The sequence below is a fragment of the Sarcophilus harrisii genome, chromosome 2, assembly GCF_902635505.1.
Source record: "Sarcophilus harrisii chromosome 2, mSarHar1.11, whole genome shotgun sequence".
Taxonomy (NCBI): Eukaryota; Metazoa; Chordata; class Mammalia; order Dasyuromorphia; family Dasyuridae; genus Sarcophilus; species Sarcophilus harrisii.
Window position 1 is genome coordinate 660354640 of NC_045427.1, and position 18965 is coordinate 660373604.

The following is an 18965-nucleotide window of genomic DNA, read 5'->3' on the forward strand; positions in this document are numbered from 1 at the left end:
TAGTGATGGTGGTGTAATGGTAATAATAGTGGAAGTTGTAATACTAGTAGTAGTAGCAATAGTAGTAGTTAGGGTAGTAGTAGCAGCAGCAGCAGGAGCAGGAGTGGTAGTAATAGGCAGCTTTTACATGGCACTCATTATGTCCCAGGCACTAAGCTAAGCACTTTACAGTTAGCATCTCATTTGATCCTCATAATCTTTTGCCATTAGTGTCCCTATTTTATAGATGAAGAAACTGGGGCGATATAGGGAAAATTCCTGCCCCAGAGCCCCCCAGCTGGTGTCTGAGGCTGGAACTCAAATTTTCTGTACCTTAAGGCCTGCCCCTCCGTTTGAGGGAGGGTCACGTCCCCTCCCTGTGGAGGGCCAGGATGAGGAGGTGCCCCCCAGAGGAACTGCCTTGGCATCCACAGCGTGTGTTTGTGAGCCCCAGCCCCTGGCTCCTCCCAATCTCTCCCTCCCTCAGCTTGCCTCCTGGGGTCAGAGAGCACTGTGCTCCCTAACTCTCGATAATTGCCTATTAATGGGAACCTGGAAATCCCACTTCAGGAGGGTGGGGGGGCCTTCAAGGCTGCCCCAACTGAGTCAGAACGGTGAAACGCATTTGCCTCCGTGACCCATTTGGTAGCTGACTGAACCCAATTTGGGCCCAAGTCCCGGCACCCACCGTGCTGGCACTGTTGTCCTGCCCTCTGTCCACCCCTGTCTGGCTGCTCCGGGCTGTCCCCAGCACACTCACTTTCCTAGGACCAAGAACCGGTGTTCAGAGCAGCTCAGCAGAGGCCCCTGGCTGGCCCTGGGTGGGAGCAGCTGCCATTTGGTGAGAGTTAACAGGCGCCTTAGCAGCCACCGAGCCTCCTCTGTGCCCGACCAAGGCCAGGGCATGGTCCCCAGCAAGCAGGCGGGCACCGGAGTGGGACCCTCAGGGAGCAGGGAGGGATGCCCCGGCCCCTCCACCCTCAGGGCACCCCTGGCCCCAGCAGCAAGAGGGGATCCCTTTTCTGCTGGTCTGAATTGCAAAATGAACTTAACTGGAGTCAATGAAACACTTTTAAAATGCCCCAAAGAGAGCAGGAGGCAGCTCAGAGGGAAGCAGCCAAGCAGGAACCAGGGCCCATCCCTGGGTCAGGAGAGGGGAAGACTTTCCTAAGTTCAGCCTCAGACATTGCTAGCTGTGTGCCTCAGTTTCCTCATCTGTAAAAATGAGCAGGAGAAGGAAATGGCAAACCTCTCCAGAATCTTTGCCAGGAACACCCCAAAGGGGGCATGAAAAGTCGGACATGACTGAACAACTACAAAATCATCATCATAATCACTGCTATTTGTCCACTCCATATATTCTAAAAAGCTGAACAGCGTGTCCCTGGCTCCCGAACTCGCCCCTGGCTCCTAAACTTGCCCCTGGCTCCCGAACTCACCCCGGGCTTTTTCCCACAGAATGTGGAGTACAACATCTTTGAGGGAACCGAGTGCAGAGGGGCCCCCACCGTGGTCATCAGCCAAGGGAGAATCGTGCTAGAAGATGGGAATCTATTTGTCACGCCAGGATCGGGGCGCTTTGTTCCTCGGAAAACCTTCCCGGACTTTGTCTATAAACGGATCAAAGCGAGAAACAGGGTAAGACCGCCTTGGCCCTCACTCAGGGAGCTTGGCTGGGCCTATCCTCGGGGCGGGGGGGCACGAAGGGGCACAAAGGGACAAGCTCCTGCAGGGCATCAGGCCCAGCTGGCAAAGAGCCTCTGGAGGGGCAGCCGGCGTTGCTGGACTCTTTGTGGCCACTCTCTCGCTTAGGGAACTGCCCCATCCAAAGTGAGGCCCAGGACCCGGGACCAGGGGTGTCTCAGAGGCGCAGGGATGTGGGGGGAAGCTGTGGGACAGAGCCCATTACCTGCTTCAGTAAGAGGGAAAAGCACCGCCCGCCGTCCCCAGGGTGCCCAAAGTGCTTAGCACTTGGGAGGAGAGACCTGCTTGAGCAGCCAGAGCCTGTGCGCCTGAAAGAGAGGGCACAGTTAGGGGCAAGGCTGAGGAAAGGAGCAAGCATGGCAGGGAGAAGTGGCAGGAAGGAGAGACAAGAGACAGAGACACAGAGAGAATGAGGGAGAGGGGGAGGACGGGTCAAGAGAGAGGAGGAGGAAGAAGAGGAGGAGGAGGGAGAGGAGGAGAAAGAGGGAGGTGGAGGAGGAAGAGGAGGTGGAGGAGGAAGAGGAGGTGGAGGAGGAAGAGGAGGGGGAGGAGGAGGGGGAGGAGGAGGGGAGGAGGAGGAGGAGGAGGAAGGAGAGGAGGAGGAGGAGGGGAGGAGGAGGAAGAGGAGGAGGAGGAGGGGAGGAGGAGGAAGAGGAGGAGGAGGAGGAGGAGGAAGAGAAACAAAGAAAGGGAGAAAAGAGGCAAAGAAAGAGGGGAGAAAGAAAGAAGAAAAAGGAGAGAAGGAGAAAGAGGGAAGAAACAAAGAGATCAGAAGGGGGGCACATAGAGAAAGAGAAAGAGAGAGAGAGAGGAGGAGAAGCAGAAAGAGAAGGAAGCAAGAAAGAAAGAGGAGAGAGGGAGGATGAGGGGGAGAGAAACAGAAAGGAAGAAAGAGGAAGAAAGAGGGAAAGAGACAGACAGAGGAAGGAGATCCTCAGACCCACTTGTGGCTAGAACACTGAGCTTGGATCCAGCAGGTGCCTTCCTACCTGTGTGCCTGGGCAAGCCCCTTCACTTCTCAGACCCTCTTCATCGGGAGGCGGAGGGGTTGCACAAGCTCCCTCAGCTCCCTCTCAGCTCCAGGAGAGAGCAGCCTGAGCAGCACTTTATAATTTAACAGAAATTAGGCTTTGGGGGAAACGCCCATCAGAGGGGAGCTAGTGAGTAGCTTTAGAAAGGGAATTCACTGAGTTTGGGGGCTACCCAACAGGCACATGGGAGGAGGGTCCCCCCAGCTTCCAGGCCCCTGTGCAGGTGCCCGGACCTTGGGCTTCCACAGAGCAGCAAGGTGCAGGGGTCCCCGATTCGAGAGCGGTTCTCTCGGGCTTTCCTCTGAGACTGGGTATAGTGATCTAGGACTGGTCAGTCAGTCCTTCGGGATTGTTATTCTCCTTTAAAAAACACAAAAACCCTTAGTTTTATGGATGCCTTTTGTTTGCAAGTAGCCAGTGCGATTCCCTATCCCCATAATGAGGACAAATAGGCAAACGGGGGTGCCACGGAGCCCGGGAGCCTGGGCCTGAGAGACCAGAGCTCAAATTCGGCCGTGGACACTTGCTAGCCAGAGGACCCTGTTCATGTCCCTTTCCCGCTGCCTGCCTCAGTTTCCTCACCTGTAAAATGGGGATGATAATGGCACCTCCTTCCTGGGGGCTGGCCCATAGTAAGAGTTACGTAAATGTTCGCTGTCACAGAAAACTCCATCACAGCCTCGTGTCCTTTTTGATTCCCTTCTTGCAGTCATTTTATATGTGGCAAAAGCCAATATTCTCTCTTGAAATATTAAAAGCTTTGTGGCCCTTCATGGCAGAAGAAACGCGTCTCCCAGAAAGATAAAGAGGGTGGACGATGGCAAAGTGTGTGTCTCTGGTCTGACCCCCCAGGAAAGGAGACAAAGATGGTGGGTCCCAGTCGCTTGGCCTGGGCTTGGGGTGGTGTGAGCGGGGCCCGAGCCCTTGCCCTCTCCAGCTCTGGCTCGAGGAGTCTCTCGGTCAGCTCTTTGGGCTGCTCCACAGCCGTGGCCGGGCCGTGCTCCTTGGGCACGACTGGAAAGGCCGTGGGCTGGATCTGGGGGTGCGGGTCCCCTCCTTTTGGAGGCCCACTTCCCTCAGGCTTCCCCAGGGAAGCTTTTGCTATTTCCCCCAAAATCCTCATGTTCTTCCCTTCCCTTCCAAGTAAGTGGGATGTCCCCGGGAGCCCTGGAACAGTGGGACAGTGTGTGTCAGCAGTGTGGGGGGTGCTCGCCGTGTGCGCCTGTCATGCATTGTGTGCTCATGTGCACCTGCACGAGCTCCTGGTACATCCGGTCTGCTCTCTCCAGCCCTTGATGGCCACGGGATCAGGGTCCAAACCCACAAAATCTCAGCTCCAGCGAGTCCGGGCCGCATAGCTCTTGTGTTCCCAACCCTCCCTCATCATGGCCACTGAGCCCCTTCATGGATGTTTACCTTCCTCTCTCTCCCTTACCGTCGTCATGATTGAAATTAAGGTAAACCGAAGCAACAGAGTTTTGAAAATATTCAGTTTATTGGTAAGGCTGCCAGTCAAAAAGAGCTTTATTTGGCTCCTCGGAAAGCCAAAAGACCCCGAATGAGAGCTGACACATTATTTTATGGACAAAAGAAGCAGCCAAAAGTCAGACGGCAGAATCGTAGCTGGGGAAAACGGTTCTATATCATACTGAGCCAGAAGCATCAGCCCAGCAGCTGCTATTCCCATCTTGTCACTAGGAAAGTCGGATCGATGCCATCACCTACAAGGCCGCCTCGTGGTACCGAGAGAGTGGACCGGGCTTCCTTGAAGGACATCTAGTGGTATAGAGATAACAGGTTTCTTTTCATTAAAGTGACGTGTAGGAAAACTGAACTTTTAAACTTAACTCGGAGAGGAAGACTGGACTTCTGAACTTTATTCAGAGACCAGGAACTTCATGACTTAGGCAGTTATACAAAATCTCGGGGAGATACAAAGTCGAGTCAATGGCAGGATAGTATCAGTGGGATGCATTTGACTCTCATACTTTCTGTGCAGAGTGAGACGCTGGGGTAAAAAGGCAAAGTGTTATTTAACTGTTCTCTCGGTTCTGTGGCGCGGTTCTGGATTCTCCAAAACTGCAAGCGGTGGGAAAGTTCTAGCAGGTGCCCCCACGACCTCCATTGACTTTGGCGTTTCTCAGTGGCTTGACCACTCAGAATGGGATCATTCTTTGGCTCCAGCAACTCAGGATTCTAAAACCAGAGCCCATGGGAGAGCATTGCTGCTTAGAGACCAGACCCTGGGCGCTATCTGCTCAGGCCAGAGAATCTCACTCGGCAGGAGAGCCAGGAGCGTTCCACTAGAGACTTCCCTCTCAGTTGATAGTAAACTATTCCTGGCCGGGTCCTGGCCAGCCATTAGGGACGTCCAAATTCGTGGTACTTCTTTTCTGGCCCTTTTAGCTTCATCTTGTCAAAAGAAAAACACGACCTTGTCCAATGTTCTGCTAGAACCTACACGAACCACCCCTGCGTCGCTCCCCTCATCTGCCATCTTAGTAACCCCTTTTAGAAAAAGCACCTCAAGTCTGGCCCGCTTGCGATGAAGCCATGCCGACCCTCTGTCCTCCCCGCCTTCTTTTCTATTTATGCCCTGACTGTCCCTCCAATCCCGCCTTCTTCAGTTTTGCCAGAAATCGTGTGAACGTTCGGCTCCGTGCCTTCCAGTCGGTGAATTCTGTTCTCTTCCCTTTTTCAGTATTTGCCCCCCTTCCAGTCCCGCAGCCGCCTTCCTGTTTGTTCTCTGTAATTTTTCAAAGATCCTCGACAGTCTCAGCAGTCACTCCGTTGGTCCTTGCAGTGTTTTAGGATGTGGTCCCTTGGATCCTGGGAAATGGAGCTCTCAAGGACATCCATCTAGGTGCTGTCTTACTGTCTCCTTACTTATCTTTGGTTTCAATTCACTACCAGTCCTTTTCTTCAGCTTCCTCCAGTCCCCAAACCTTTGCCAGGGCTGAGAAACCAGAAACAAAAGAAGAATTAACCATCTCCACTTTGCCTTTGTTGTTCATCCTCATTGTCATCTGTGCTGGGAGGTGACCTGACCCTATCCTCCTTCCTTCTGCCCAGAAACCCGCTCATTTCTGGGCCCGGGCTTCCTGGCCAGCCTCCCCTCCTCCTCGGCACATTTACCACATTTGCCCTCTCCTGTTCCCATATCCCCATATTCTGCAACATGGCCCCTCATTCCCATATCCTACAACGTGTCCCCATTGTTCATCTAGGGTGGTTAATGAGCTTCCTGCGCATCCACCTCTGTCTCTTCAATAATTTCTCTTTGTTTCTTCACAATTTCATTCTTAAGAGCTTCCTATTCCTCCTGTGGCTTTCCTGGCAGAATTGTAGGCTCCCGTCTGTCCTCTCTTTGAGCCCAGAGACATCTGCTCTATTCACAAACAGACCATTTGCACGGCAGACTATATTATCAGTCCCCCTTTCCTGGTTTACCAGAAGTTCTCAGATGAAGCAATAGTTACTTTCCCCCAGAATCCCCCTATTTCCCATCTTAGTGACCATTTCCTCCTGGTGGATGAGAATGGGATCCAGGACATCAGGTCCTCTCTGCATCGGGGCAAACTTGAACTTCTCACCTATTGCTTATTTCTGATCTCACTTCCATCTCCAGTTTTACTTTCGCCGCTCAGGACTCCTGCATGTCATTTGTTTTTTTTCTTCTCAAAGGACAGAGTGCTACCCAGCTTTTCCCACCACCCTCCCCCGTGCTTCTGTGTATCATATTTCCTTTCTGCATGTTGTGTCTGTCATCCCTGCTCCCTCCCCCCCAGATTCATTGACTGACAAGCCTTTCCAAAGTAAAATTGGCTTTCAGTCCCGAGAACGGCTTCTTCACCCCATCATGGGTTGCCATCCTCTGTGCGCTGAGACAGCTGAAGTTGCTGGTTTTATTACTGGCTGCTGTGGAGCCCCGATTCTCCCATGAGGTTCTGGACACCTCTAATGCAGGTTTCCTTCCTACAGGATAGAGCTTACTGAGTCTCAAGCAGGGACTTTGCATCAGAATTCAGCCTTTGTCCAGAGCTTTGTTCTTCTGAAGACCTACACCGTGCCTTGCCCAGGCAAGAGTAGCTGTTTTCCATGACAGTAGCACGGTCGCTGGCCGGGGGTGCATTTGAAGGGACTATCAGGTCCTTCTCGAGTACTTGGCCAGCTCCCTTTTCCCCGTCCCCCCAGTTTCATTACTCCATTGACTTGGAGCCCACTTTGGGTCAATCCCACAGGTGCCCATCCCTTTAGGGATGAATTCCTCCTGGATCTTTCCAGGCTCTTTGCATCCTCCCATTATATACTTATTCATCAGTTTCCAAGCTGACGAGTTCAGTACAATATAAGACTTTTTCTTCTTTTTTCTCTTTGCATCCCCACTACCTAACACAACGTTTTGCTAACAAGAAATGCACGATCAATACTTGATGAATTGCATTGAGTACATACAAGCAGCCTACCTAACACTGTTAAAGACTCCTTTTAGTCGCGTGCAAGCTGAATTTTAGGAATATCGTTCATCTGTAACTGTTCCCACTCTCAGTATGCATTCATACTATTGGAGCGTGACCCCAGATCTGATCCCCCGGGATACAATAGACCAGGGACAGCGACACTTGGAAGACACACTCCTTGAAAATGGTTTTACATCCATCTTTGGCAGTGGCTTCCCCCCGATATACGTATATGGGTATTATTCCAACATATTATTTTGTTCTCTCCTAGTCTTTTAAGCTACCAGCCCTTTTCTTCCCCCCTTTTGACCTTTCTCCTGCCTATAACTTAAGCCAGCCAACAACTGACAGATCCTACGAGTTGACTCCCAAGTTAAATGTTGGGGTAGACATGGCTTATCTGGGGCCCCACCCCCCCTCTACCCCAGGGATCTCAGTGGCCTCCATATGTTCCTTGCCAATGCAGAGCTGCCATTTCTCCTCCGCTGCCCAAGCTGGCCTTTGTACAGCGTTCCCCTCCCGCAGTCCTCCTCCAGCTCAGAACTTCCTGGGAGCCGGTGCTCGGCTTCTAGGCGAGCAAGGCTGATCTCACTAGATGCAGGAGGAAATTATTTGCCCTTCCTACCACGTTGTCACTAATATTCCCCCCACCTTTCTAGGAATCAAAGTCCTTACCCATCCAAGTAAATTAGGGGGGGGGTCTCCTTCCTGCTCTCATGCTCTCTTCGTGTGTCCTTGGGGAACAACTTCAGGCGGACAGAGGCTCTATTGCGTGTGGCACATTATAGGAGGTCCCACTGAGCCAGGAGGATTACGGGGGGCTGGGGGCTTGTTAAATCTGGATGGGAGCAAACTGACCAAGTCAAGAGAAGGACCATTCTGCTGGATAACTGCCAGATTATGAACTTTTTTATCACGGTCACTGAATATTCCAACAATGAGGGAATGGAGGAGTAATTTCCTTTTTGGGCCAGCGTTTCTGTATGGATACTAGGCTTTTAAGGCTAAGGAAAGATGGTACTGGAGCCAGTAGAGTGCCCTTGAGGGAAGCTACTGTGTCCTTTTCGTTTGTGTATCCTCAGTGCCCAGCACAGTGCCAGGCACATAATAGGCGCTTAATAAATGTTTATTGATTGTGTTGACTGATTGGCTTCTGTCCCTAGTGGGCCCGTTTTGCTGAAGGATTCTGGTAGTTTAGGGATCGAGCCTCGGTACCAGTCAGAGTAAGGGGTCTCTGGGGTCACTTGTCTGGATTTGGCAGAGGCGAGCAGGAAGCTCTGATCAAAACCAGGAAGGTGCTGGGAGCTGCCGGGCCATCGGGAAGAGCCCAGGCTGCTGGGCTTAAACTTCACATCCCTGAAGACATTCGCTTCAGGATGAAAGCAATTTGTGGAGGGAGCAGTTCGGGTGCTGAGTGTCACTGGCACTCCCAGCTCCCGGCTTCCCTTTTCTTCCTCCTCTCTTCCTCCCTCCCTCTTCCACTCTGTTCCCTCTCTCTCCCCCCTACCTTTGTAGCCCCGTGACGCCTGCCCCTCAGCTCCAGGCTCCAGGCTGAGCTACAGCAGATTTCTCATCTGCTCCCGCTTTCTCCGTCCCTCTTCCTGCAGACGGTTTCCACCTTTCCCCCTTTGATCCTCACCCTTGCCCACCGCTCTCACTGCTCTGACCAAGTCCCAGTGGAGCCCTGCCCCGGCCTGCTTGCCTTCCGAGAGAACCGGACCTCCTCCCGCGCTCCCCCTAGCACTGATCCCCCATTTTGCTCGAAGCTTCCCAGCCTCCAGACTGGTTTCACTGAGGTGTGAGAAAGAAAGTGTCTGCCTTGCCCCTAAGGTGCGAACGCCCCACATCCTCCTTTAATCCATCAAGAATAATCCATCAAGAGGGATCCAAGTGATCCCGAGTGGACTGAACTGGCACCTTGTGCCATCCTCAGCGATGCTTTCTGTAGTTTCCAAAAAGCAAGGTCGAGCTCTGCCTGGCAGGGCCCACCCACCTGGGGGAGGGGGCATAAGCTAGGGCCCCAAACCCTGACAGAATCTGCTGTCCAAGGACGGGGCCAGCCACATCCACAGTCTTGGCAGGGATAGGTTGGTCAGTGGTGATCAATTCTTTGGCCTAGACTCCCACGGGCTCCGACAAACGAAGGTATGGCGATCGCTCTCTAGAGGCCTTGGTGAGGGCGGCTTCCGGCCACGAGGGGCAAGTCCCCTGGGCGGCGGCGGCGGCCCTGGCCTGTGGAGCACTTTAGCGTCTCCCACAGCAGCACAGGCAAGCCGACCAGGGACCAGAGGGCTGTGGTTTAGGCTGGGGGCGCCTCCGCAGAAACTGCCAGGCAGGCCCGGCCTTCAGTAAGGGGAGAGGCGGGAATCTGGGCCGGCCTTCCCCTTGGGGGGAACCGGCCCTGCCCTCCAGAATTATATTTACCAGAGACTAATGGAACAGCTTCCTAGGCAGTAAGGAAAGGTGCCCAACGGCACAGGAAGGAATGGAGAGCAAGCAGAATCTGAACCTAGAAGTCCCTGCAAAGCTGCTGAGAGAATGTCAGGGGAGACCTCGCTCCCCGTGCCTTCCCCTGGCCCCCAATGCTGCGGCCACAGTGGCTGAGGAAAGCATCCAGGAAAGGGACTGTGAAAGCCGGCCCGACTCGGGACCTCCCGAAGGAGAAAATGGAGCAGGAATGATCCTCTCGGACCGGAGGAACGTGAACCCTCAAAGAGGCCTCCGAAGGCCTCCCCTGGGCACTGTGGCTATCATTGAAGGGACAGCTGGAGCAGTTGGTGGCGGGGGAGAGGGAACGTGACCCAGGAGGATCAGAGGGGATCAGAAAGCTGTCCGCTGTCCTTCCCCCTCCCCCAAGAAGCCCTGTCCTGTTCTGCACCCCTGCGGAGGAAGAGGTACCACAATGCAGGGGCAATGCCCCAGCCTGGCAGCCCCTCTGAGGCCTCCCACCAGGAGAGATGCCCACCCCCTCCCCGGGCCAGGAAACCTCAGGTTCTACCTGGTCCCTGTTCCCAAAGCCTTTGGGGAAAAAGTGGCTTCCCCAGGTGCATTTTGCCTTGAGAGCCCTTTCCAACTTTCACCTCTGCCCTAGACCATAATAATTAGCTGAAGGGAGGAGGGTAGATCTTGAGGAAGAGGGTGAGCCTTCTTGCTCACTGCCCTTTGCCCTCATCCAAACCTGCCAGGAATAGCAGGCCTCTGGAAAGGCTCACACTCCCTTATCCAAGGCTGATAGCTCCAGGAGGCACCTGTCCTGTGGCCTCGGAGGGTGGAAGCTACTGAGGTCAAGGGGGGCTTGATGTAAGGAAAACCTTCCCAGCAAGCCAAGCTGTCCTCGAGAAGCCGGCCTCGGCCCCGGTGGTCTTTTAGGGGCCTTCCAAGGGAAATTCTCGCATTCTGTAACCTGGCCTGAACACCGCTGCTTAACTTCGGCAAAGCAGCCCCAGGCTCAAGGGAGCCAAGCACTGAAGGAGAGGACAGGGTTCCTAGGGCCCAAGGGCTTTCTCCCAGCTCCTTGGACTGGGGGACAAAGTTCTCCGACTCCGCGGGAGGGACCCAAGCTTGAACCGCCCAGCCCCACTCCCAGCTGTTCAGCATCTCCCCTCTTGGCCCCTTCAGACACCTGAGAGTCCCCGATCTCACCCCCTCCATCACTCTGTAGCCCATCAGTTGCCAAATGCTCCATCGCACTCCTCCCTCCCTCTTCCTTGCCACTCTCCTCTCCGTGTCTCCAGCACCTCAGACCAGGCCCTCACCAGCTCTTTCCTGGACTTCGGCAATAGCCCCCACGTGGAGGCTGTTCCTGCCTCCTCTCTCTGATCTGTCCCCTCTACACAGCCGCCAAAATAGTCTTCCTAAAGCACTGGTCTGACCCCCTCACCCCGGCATCTAGAATTCGGAGCCCTTGCCTATAGGAGAGAATGCAACTCCCTCCGCCCGCCGTCAGCCCCTTACCAGGTGGCTCTCGATGCCCCCTCCCCTCCTGCCCCTGCCATCGCATGCTCTCATCAGCCAAAGTGGCCGGCTTGCTGCCCACGGGGTGCTCCCACTGCCCCCCCAGGGCACCCGCTGCTGCCCCAGGATCGGTCGGCGAGCTCTCCGAGTGCCCGGGAATGCGTTCTCCAGTGGCAGGTGGCGGGTTGGGTGCTGAACCTTTGTCCTCAGCCAAGGACACGTTCATTCATCTCCGTGTAGAATTGAAGTTAGCTGCAGGTCCCTGGTGAAGGACAGGATCTTTCTCCTTTTCTTCTGTGGCCATTTTGGATCCAGAAAGCCTCTCTGGGGGCTGGGGAAGGGGCAGAGGGCACAGCGAAGCAGGGAAACACGCCAGAGCCGCACCTGAACTCGTGTTTCCTCATAATAGAGATTGTCTATGGAGTTTCGGTCCATCATTGGGCCTTGGTGGGAGAGGGGAGCGTATTTGAGTGATAGGATCTCATTGAGGGCACATTTCATATCCCCATTTGCTCTGTTCTGCCAGTTGTGTCTCCCCCTGCTCACAATGATTTGGGGGACTGACAGCGCTCCCTTCCAGGACCGGGACTAGGTTGGGAGCTCGTGGTCCTCCTTGGGCACAGGTCTCTGTAGATGTCAGCTTTAGGACACCAGGACCAGGTCGGGAGCTCGTGGTTCTCCTCGGGCACAGGTCTCTGCAGATGTCAGCTTTAGCACACCAGGACTAGCTCAGGAGCTTGTGGTCCTTCTCCAGCACAGGTCTCTGTAGATGCTAATTTTGGGACACCAGGACCAGGTCGGGAGCTCGTGGTTCTCCTCGGGCACAGGTCTCTGTAGATGTCAGCTTTAGGACACCAGGACCAGGTCGGGAGCTCGTGGTTCTCCTCGGGCACAGGTCTCTGCAGATGTCAGCTTTAGCACACCAGGACTAGCTCAGGAGCTTGTGGTCCTTCTCCAGCACAGGTCTCTGTAGATGCTAATTTTGGGACACCAGGACCAGGTCGGGAGCTCGTGGTCCTCCTCGGGCTCAAGTCTCTCTTGATGCCAGATTTAGGACTAGAAGAAGGCGGAGGGAAGAGGGTTAGCCTGAAACAGAAAAGAATGGAATGTCCATTGTGCCCTCATTCCATACCCCGACCAGGTTTTTTCTCCTCCCTTCCCCACCTCCAGTTTTCTACATGCACTTTGCCCTAAGGCCCCTCTTAAGTTTGGATCTTCCCCTTACACGCCGGCATCAAGGTTGGGGTTTGGCCAGCTTTCCCTTGGGCACCACTCCATCTCCCTTTCTCTGTCCAGTTTCCATTGTCTAAAGGCTCCTCTCATCTCCCCACTCTCCTGACCCCCAGTGCTCAACCCCCTGCCCTCTGCCTGCTTTTAGATCACCCCAAGCCCACACCCCAGTGCCCCTCTGGGTGCCCTCCCTGATGGTAACCCGTACTCTTCCTCATCAAAATTGCATGCTGGGTGATAGATCTTCTACCTGATCACCTCTTCCATCTGAGCGAGATCAGCAGCTGAGCCAGTTTTCACTGCTCACCAATGTGACTCATATTCCCATTTATGAAGGTTGTTCTTCACTCAAATGATTTTCCATTGTGGGGGGGGGGGGAGCAAGAGAGCTCTCTTGGGGAAGAAGAAATTGCCGCTCGGCCCCAAAAGGCAGTGGAAGGACCGGTGGGTGGGTGGCGGCTGCCAAGGGGTCAGCCGGGCTCAGTCTTAGGGGGATTCTCCTTCCAAAGAGAGTGGGCTGCTTTAGGAACAGGAAGGGAGAACTACTTGTCAAGGCTGAGGTCGAGGTGGGTCATTTTGTGCTCTCCCAGCTGAGTTTCAGCGATCCAGGGCGCAGATTGCATCACTATTCCTGGTGCTCCTGAGCCCGGAGGCCTCAGAACCTCCCAGACACAGGAGCCCAAGTTCTGCCTGGTCCCTCCTGCCCCAGAGAGCAGCACCAGGCCCAAGCCCAGGCTCAGGTCGGCTGCTTCCCAGGGCAGGCCAGCCAAATGCATAGAGATGAGGCAGCAGCAGTCCGGACTCGGGGTCAGTTCTTTGTCCATGATGGCTCAATATTCCAACAAAGGGACCCTCTGGAATCATTTCCACCAATTAATTCCTCAACAAGCACCTATTCAGCACCTCCTTTGTGCCAGGCACTCTACTGCAGTGGTGAGAATATGAACACAAAAGTCCTCCGACTTCAGAGATCCGTCCCTTTGGTTGGTTGAGGCTGTCCCGGGGGGGGGGGGGGGGGGACTGAGCCCATCTGGGCTCAGGGTCTGTCTGGGGATGGGCTGGAAGCCCCCAGGGAGCATCACAAAGGGGATCCAGATGAGGTGGTGGGGACATGGCAGACAGAGCCCCCGGCAGGAAGTACCTTGGACAGGAGCGAGGTGTCGGGAAGCTCTTGCCCAGCAGGGGGTGTTCAGGCAAGCAGAGGACATACAATATGGACCCACCCAGAGGTTGGCCAGATTCAGCCTGAATTTATCCTTCCTCCTCCTCTTCCTCGCCCCGGGCTTTGCTTTAGAGTAAGTGGAGCCTTTGGGAAGGCCCTTGGGGAGAGTCTGGGATAAGTAAGGTCTAACTGGGGTGTTCTCCCACTTCCCTTTCGGTGTCTTTTACCTCCAGAAAAGCCCTACTTCCCTCCCCCTCCCAGGGCCTCCTGGATCTTCTGATGGTCACTGGCCATCCTAAGCCTTTTAAAAGCCTTTTTAAGCCTTAAAAAAACTTTTAAAATAATAAAAAAACTTGGTTGAGAAACTAATTTTCTTTTTTAAGGAGGGGGCTGCACAGCCATTCACTCTTCTCCTGCCATCTTCAGATGTGTCCTTGGGATGGGACCTTGGGTTCCCAAAGGCCAGGCCTGGAGAGGGGCAGCCCTATCCGTGCCCACCAAGCTGGAACAGTTCTGAGGCTGACGGGAGCCAGCTGATCTATCCCCTAAGTGCCCCGTTGGCCAGGCTTGGTGGGATTCCCCATTGGCCATTAGATGGTGAGTTCTTGTGCCATGGTCGTTTAGTCATCTGAGGCAGGAGGAAGCGGGCCTCCTCCTGCCGGACAGCCTTGGCTAGATGGATACTAAGGGCATCAAGCTCCTAAGGCCAAGGCTAGAGGGGAGACTGGCTGGAAACGGACCCTTTGGTGAGCTCACTTGGCCCAGGGAGGCTGAGGCTCTGGTGTGGGTCAGAAGCTGACTTAAGAGACCAGTCAACCCCCCTCCCAGGGGGCTGTCCGAGACAGAAATGGGCGCAAGCGAGAATCCCCCAAAGACCCAGCTTTTAGAATCACTGCAGGTTTGCGGGTGCCCAGGAAAGAAGCTAGGATGGAAACAGAAAGTAAGAGCGTCTCAGCAAAGGCTTTTTTTTTGATAGTGTCTCAAGACCCTGAAAATTTGTAACTTCCAACTGGTCAAAATTTGGAGAGCTCAAAGATGACTGAGCAGGAGGTCTGAAGTTACGAGGGGCTGCCAGTGGGCCTTCATCCTGAAGTCTCAGAGACTTCCTGGCCAAGGGGAGCTGCCCATCCTCTGTAGCCCCCCTCCGGGGTGGCATGAGGGCGCACCCGATGCCCGAGACATCCGAGGAGGTTACAAACACTGAGGTGAAGGTCCGAAAAGGGCCAGACCCCTCAGAAGGAAAGAAACTGAACTCTAGAACAAGCAGGTTAGACAGTGGGGCTTTGTCCTCCAGCCTTCTCTTTTGAGAGGAGGAGAAAATCAGGGACAGGCAAGCTCTCCAGCACTCACCCCTCACCGGCATCTCCCCCAGTCTCTCAGACCCAACCCGGGATGCTGCAGAAAGTGCCGGAGTGTGCCCTCTGCTCCGCCCCTTCCCCCCCCCCCCAAGCAAAAACACAAACTGCACATTCAGGCTGGCCTTGGGGTCCTGGAGACCGGCCTTCCTTGAGCAAGATGGGTCACCTGGTTGGGGCAGAATTTCTGCCCTCCCATCTTCCCTTTGACATTTGACTTCTGATCTAGAACCTCAGTGTCCCCTTCCATCATCACACCCTCCAAGGCCACAGAGGCCCGCGGCTTTTTGCCTTTTCTGCTTCCCCCCTTCCAGTAAGTTTTCTGCAGTCCCCAGACAAAGCAAGGGCCTTGCTGGGCTACCTTTCCCAGGGCTACTTGAGAGGTCAGGGGCAAAGGAAGTTTCACTTTGCTAAAAGCCAGAGCCCTATGACATGGGGATGGGCCTCTGCCTGGGAGGGGAGGGTTCTCCCTCACTGGAGGTCACCAGGGATAGACGGGACGGCCATTGAGCTGGAGTGGAGACCAGTAGCTGCTCATCAGAGGGCCTTCTGAGGGCCATTTTTCTTCAAATTTGAGATTGCTGAAATATGTCTCAACCAATTTCCTGCCTTTCTCCTTCCTTCCCTTATTCTCTTTCCCACTTTCACCCCCAGGAAAAAGCTTTCCTGCCGTAATTATCATTGTTATATCCTGACTCTGCAAATGATCTTATACCACTTCTATTACTTGTTCCCAAGAGAATAACATAGCGCTTAGTGGCAGGTGGGCTGAAGGGGGCTGGCCCTTTGTCTCTCTAGTCCCCAGCACAGTTGTTCCTGTCTCTTATTCCCCCCACCCTTTTTTTTCTTTTTGGTGCTTTTCCATTTCCAATCCCCCAACTGTATCCCACGGGGGCCTTGGGCCCCTTCCCCACAAATCCCAACTGCATCCCCCTGGGGCCTTAGGAGCTTCCCCACCCAGGGCTGGGAGTCCAGAAGGAACTCCAAGAGTAGGTGGAGACACTTTCAACCTTGCTCCCCCCTGCCATCTTCTGCTTCCCCCAGGGGATGCAGTGCCCCCACTATAGTGCCCTGCCCCAGCCGGTCCTCCCACCGCTCTGCCCTCCACTGCACTGTTCACTTGGGGCTCATCTCCCCAGGGCTGGAGAAGCCCGAGCTGGGTTGCCCTGTAGGGGCGGGATGGGAGCCTTGCTCCCTCCCAGGATCCTCCACCCAGGACAACCCCCCCCCCCGGCTTTCCCTTCCTGAGGCTTCTCCGGATGGAAGGTCATCCCAGTTCCCTCGTCCCCAGTGGCTGGAGCTACCGCTAGCTTTTCTCATGCCATCTTCACGGGGGTCTTTTGAGATGTGGTCTTGGGCTCTCAAAGGCTAATCCAGGAGAGCGCAGCAGCTGGGAGCCCCCAGCCCCCCAGTCTGGGGGCAGCCTGGGGCCGGGGATCACCGCCTTAATCCGGGGCAGCTCTGTAGGAGCTGGGGGTGCGCCCCTTGTTTGGCAGCCCAGCACCCCAAGGAAATGGGGGAGGAAGTGGGTCAGAGCCAGGCTTTGGCCTGGTGGGCGCTTCCCAAAGGCCAGTCCTGAGGGGAGGAGGGAGATCCTGGGAAAGTCTCCCTGGAGAGAATCGGGGCCTCCTGTAGTCCTGCATTGGGAAAGGCGGAAGCCTTGGGAGGCTGGACAGCACCAGCAAACAGGCCCCATGAGGGAGGAGCGTCAGCTTCTCAGGCTTGTAAGGCTGAGGAGTGCCGAGGCAGGGGAGTGAACAGGGAATGCTGGCTGAGTTTTGATCCTGGAATCATAATGGCCTTGAAGTTAAGCTGCATCCTACTGGGTTTCTCACGTGACTGGAGAGGAGGATGAGGGAGATAAAGGCACGAACAAAAGGAAGGGGAAACAGAGGCAGGTAGGCAAACAGACACCCACCCAATAAGGGAATGGGCACTAAGAGCTCTGAGGAGAGTCTGAAGTCTACTAACATCTTCAGAGTAGCCCGTGGGCTTCCTCGCTCCCGAGGCTGCAAGCAGGACCCATTCAGTCAATGGCCCTATGGGGATTCTGCCCCTGGGAGCCTTGCTTTCTGGGGGCTGTCTCCATTGCCCCAAAAAGTAGGATGGAAGAATTCAAGAAAGGAAAGGAAGGAGAGAAATAAGAGGCCAAGGGAGGTTTGGGGGCCAGGTGGGAGAGGTACCCACACTCATCCTGTGGCAGTGCCCCAGGTTATCATCGGTGGGAGGACTGTTGGCACCTAATATGGCCTCCTCAGAGCCACCAACATTTTCTTTTCAAAAGAGAGGTCACCCCACCTGAAAACCAGCTGGCCCTGTGGGCACTGGTCTGCCCAGCTGCCCGAACTCCCCCCTTTACCCCCGAACTCACCCCACCCCCAGGTGATGATGATGTAGATCAAATTTAACTCAACTTTGACTTTCACCTCTATGCTGGGACCCATGGGGCCACCCAGCCTGGGTTCACTGACACATTTGACTGGATCTACTGGGCCGGGAACAGCTTTACGTATCGAGTTTCCCAATCATATTTGCATGCTACACAATGAAGACTGGAAGTTTCAGAGACCATTTTAGGCTTGATGTAAGGAAAACCTTCCTTACCCTTTTAGTCTCTAATGTCTCCATGTCCCAACCGAGAGGCCTTGCCCCCCCACACACACCCCGGTCATCCGCCATGGTTAAGGGTATCTGCCTGAGCATGGCTGATGCCCCCCCTTGAAACCATCCTCTGCCTTGCTCCCAGAAGGCCCTTCTCCCCCCTTCTGCATGTTAATCCCGTCCCTGCCGACCTCCCATTCCCCGATTACACCCTGGAGAGAAGAATGGCGCCCTTGCCTGTCCGTCTCCCCGCTTGGCACCCTTTCTTGCATTCAAGGTTCCAGCATTGTCCCCTTCCCCCCAGCCCGCCTTCCTTCCTTCCCCCCCCCCCCCCATCCTAGTCTGCTGTCTAATGAAAAAGATCCTAGGGATGGTCACTGCTAAGGTCACGCCTCCTTCTCCCGGCTGAGACTTTCAGGACCAAGGCCAGGGCCCAGGGGCCAGCTCAGGGAAGGAATGCCTTGCTAAAAACGAGAGCTAGGGAAATTGAATGGGTTGCTCTTAGAGGTACCGATTCCTAAAACAGGAGGCCTTTGGGGAAAGACCAAATGACCACTTGTGGGGGCCTTTGGAGGGAGCGAGCTCCATCTCCATCAAGTTCAGGTTGGACAAGATGGCCTCTGAGGTCATGTCAATCCTGAGATTCTTCAATTCTGAGACTGTTGGACTCGGCTCTCTTGACCCCAAGGAAAGCAGCTTTCAGGGTAGCTTTTGGCCATCAATGACATGGCCTTGGGTGTTTGCGGGCAGAGGGCCTGCCACCACTTAGCAAGCTGCCCGTCCCACGGGTGAGAGCCGGCGACTTCACCTGACTATGTGCGGGATTGGGATTTCTCCCCAAGGGGTGCTTTATGAGCCGTGTTTCAGCTCTGGGGGCCTCTCCTCTGATCTTACTGGCAGTACAGAGTCTCAGGCCTCTCAGCCGCTTCTGTCCTCTCCCCTCCATCTCTTCTCTTCCTCTTCCTGTCTCCTACAGAAGGCCTTTCCTGAAGTGGGTATCTGTCTGTTCTATCTCGATGGTTCATGTTTCCTCACCAGAAAACATGGTCCGGGGGCAGGGCCAAACACCAGATATCTCTATCAACCTCCGCTTTGATGTAAGTTTGAAAAGGAAAAGTCATCGCTCTGCTCCCTTGTCACCCTCTTTCTTTTGGTTCAGCCCGCCCACTTTGCTCCTTGACCTTGCTCCACATTTGTAAGCCATCGTGTCAAGAGGGAGAAAGAAGGCAGGATCTCCCCTCCCCAGAGGGAGAAAGAAGCAGGATCTCCCCTCCCCAGAGGGAGAAAGAAGCAGGATCTTCCTCTGAGGATCTCCCCTCCTCCTGCCACCCACCTCAGTGCCCCCTTGGAAGTTCTGACTGCCCCCCAGACCAAGGAGGAAGGGTCCCGTGCCAGGTGCCCCCCTCCCTGCCATACACTTCACAAGGACATCTCGCCTGCCCCCGGGAAAGACCTCCCTGACTTCCCTTGAAGACAACCCTCGTTGGCT

The 18965-nt window shown here is 54.7% G+C and overlaps 1 protein-coding gene across 2 annotated transcripts in view; it reads left to right on the plus strand.

The window, feature by feature from the left end:
- Positions 1-18965, plus strand: part of DPYSL4 (dihydropyrimidinase like 4) — a 78989-nt gene that overhangs the window by 48694 nt on the left and 11330 nt on the right. For both annotated transcript variants that reach the window (XM_031957064.1, XM_031957065.1), the window contains exon 12: positions 1438-1617. In XM_031957064.1, coding sequence (XP_031812924.1) covers positions 1438-1617 — 180 coding nt within the window. The remainder of the gene's footprint in view (positions 1-1437; positions 1618-18965) is intronic.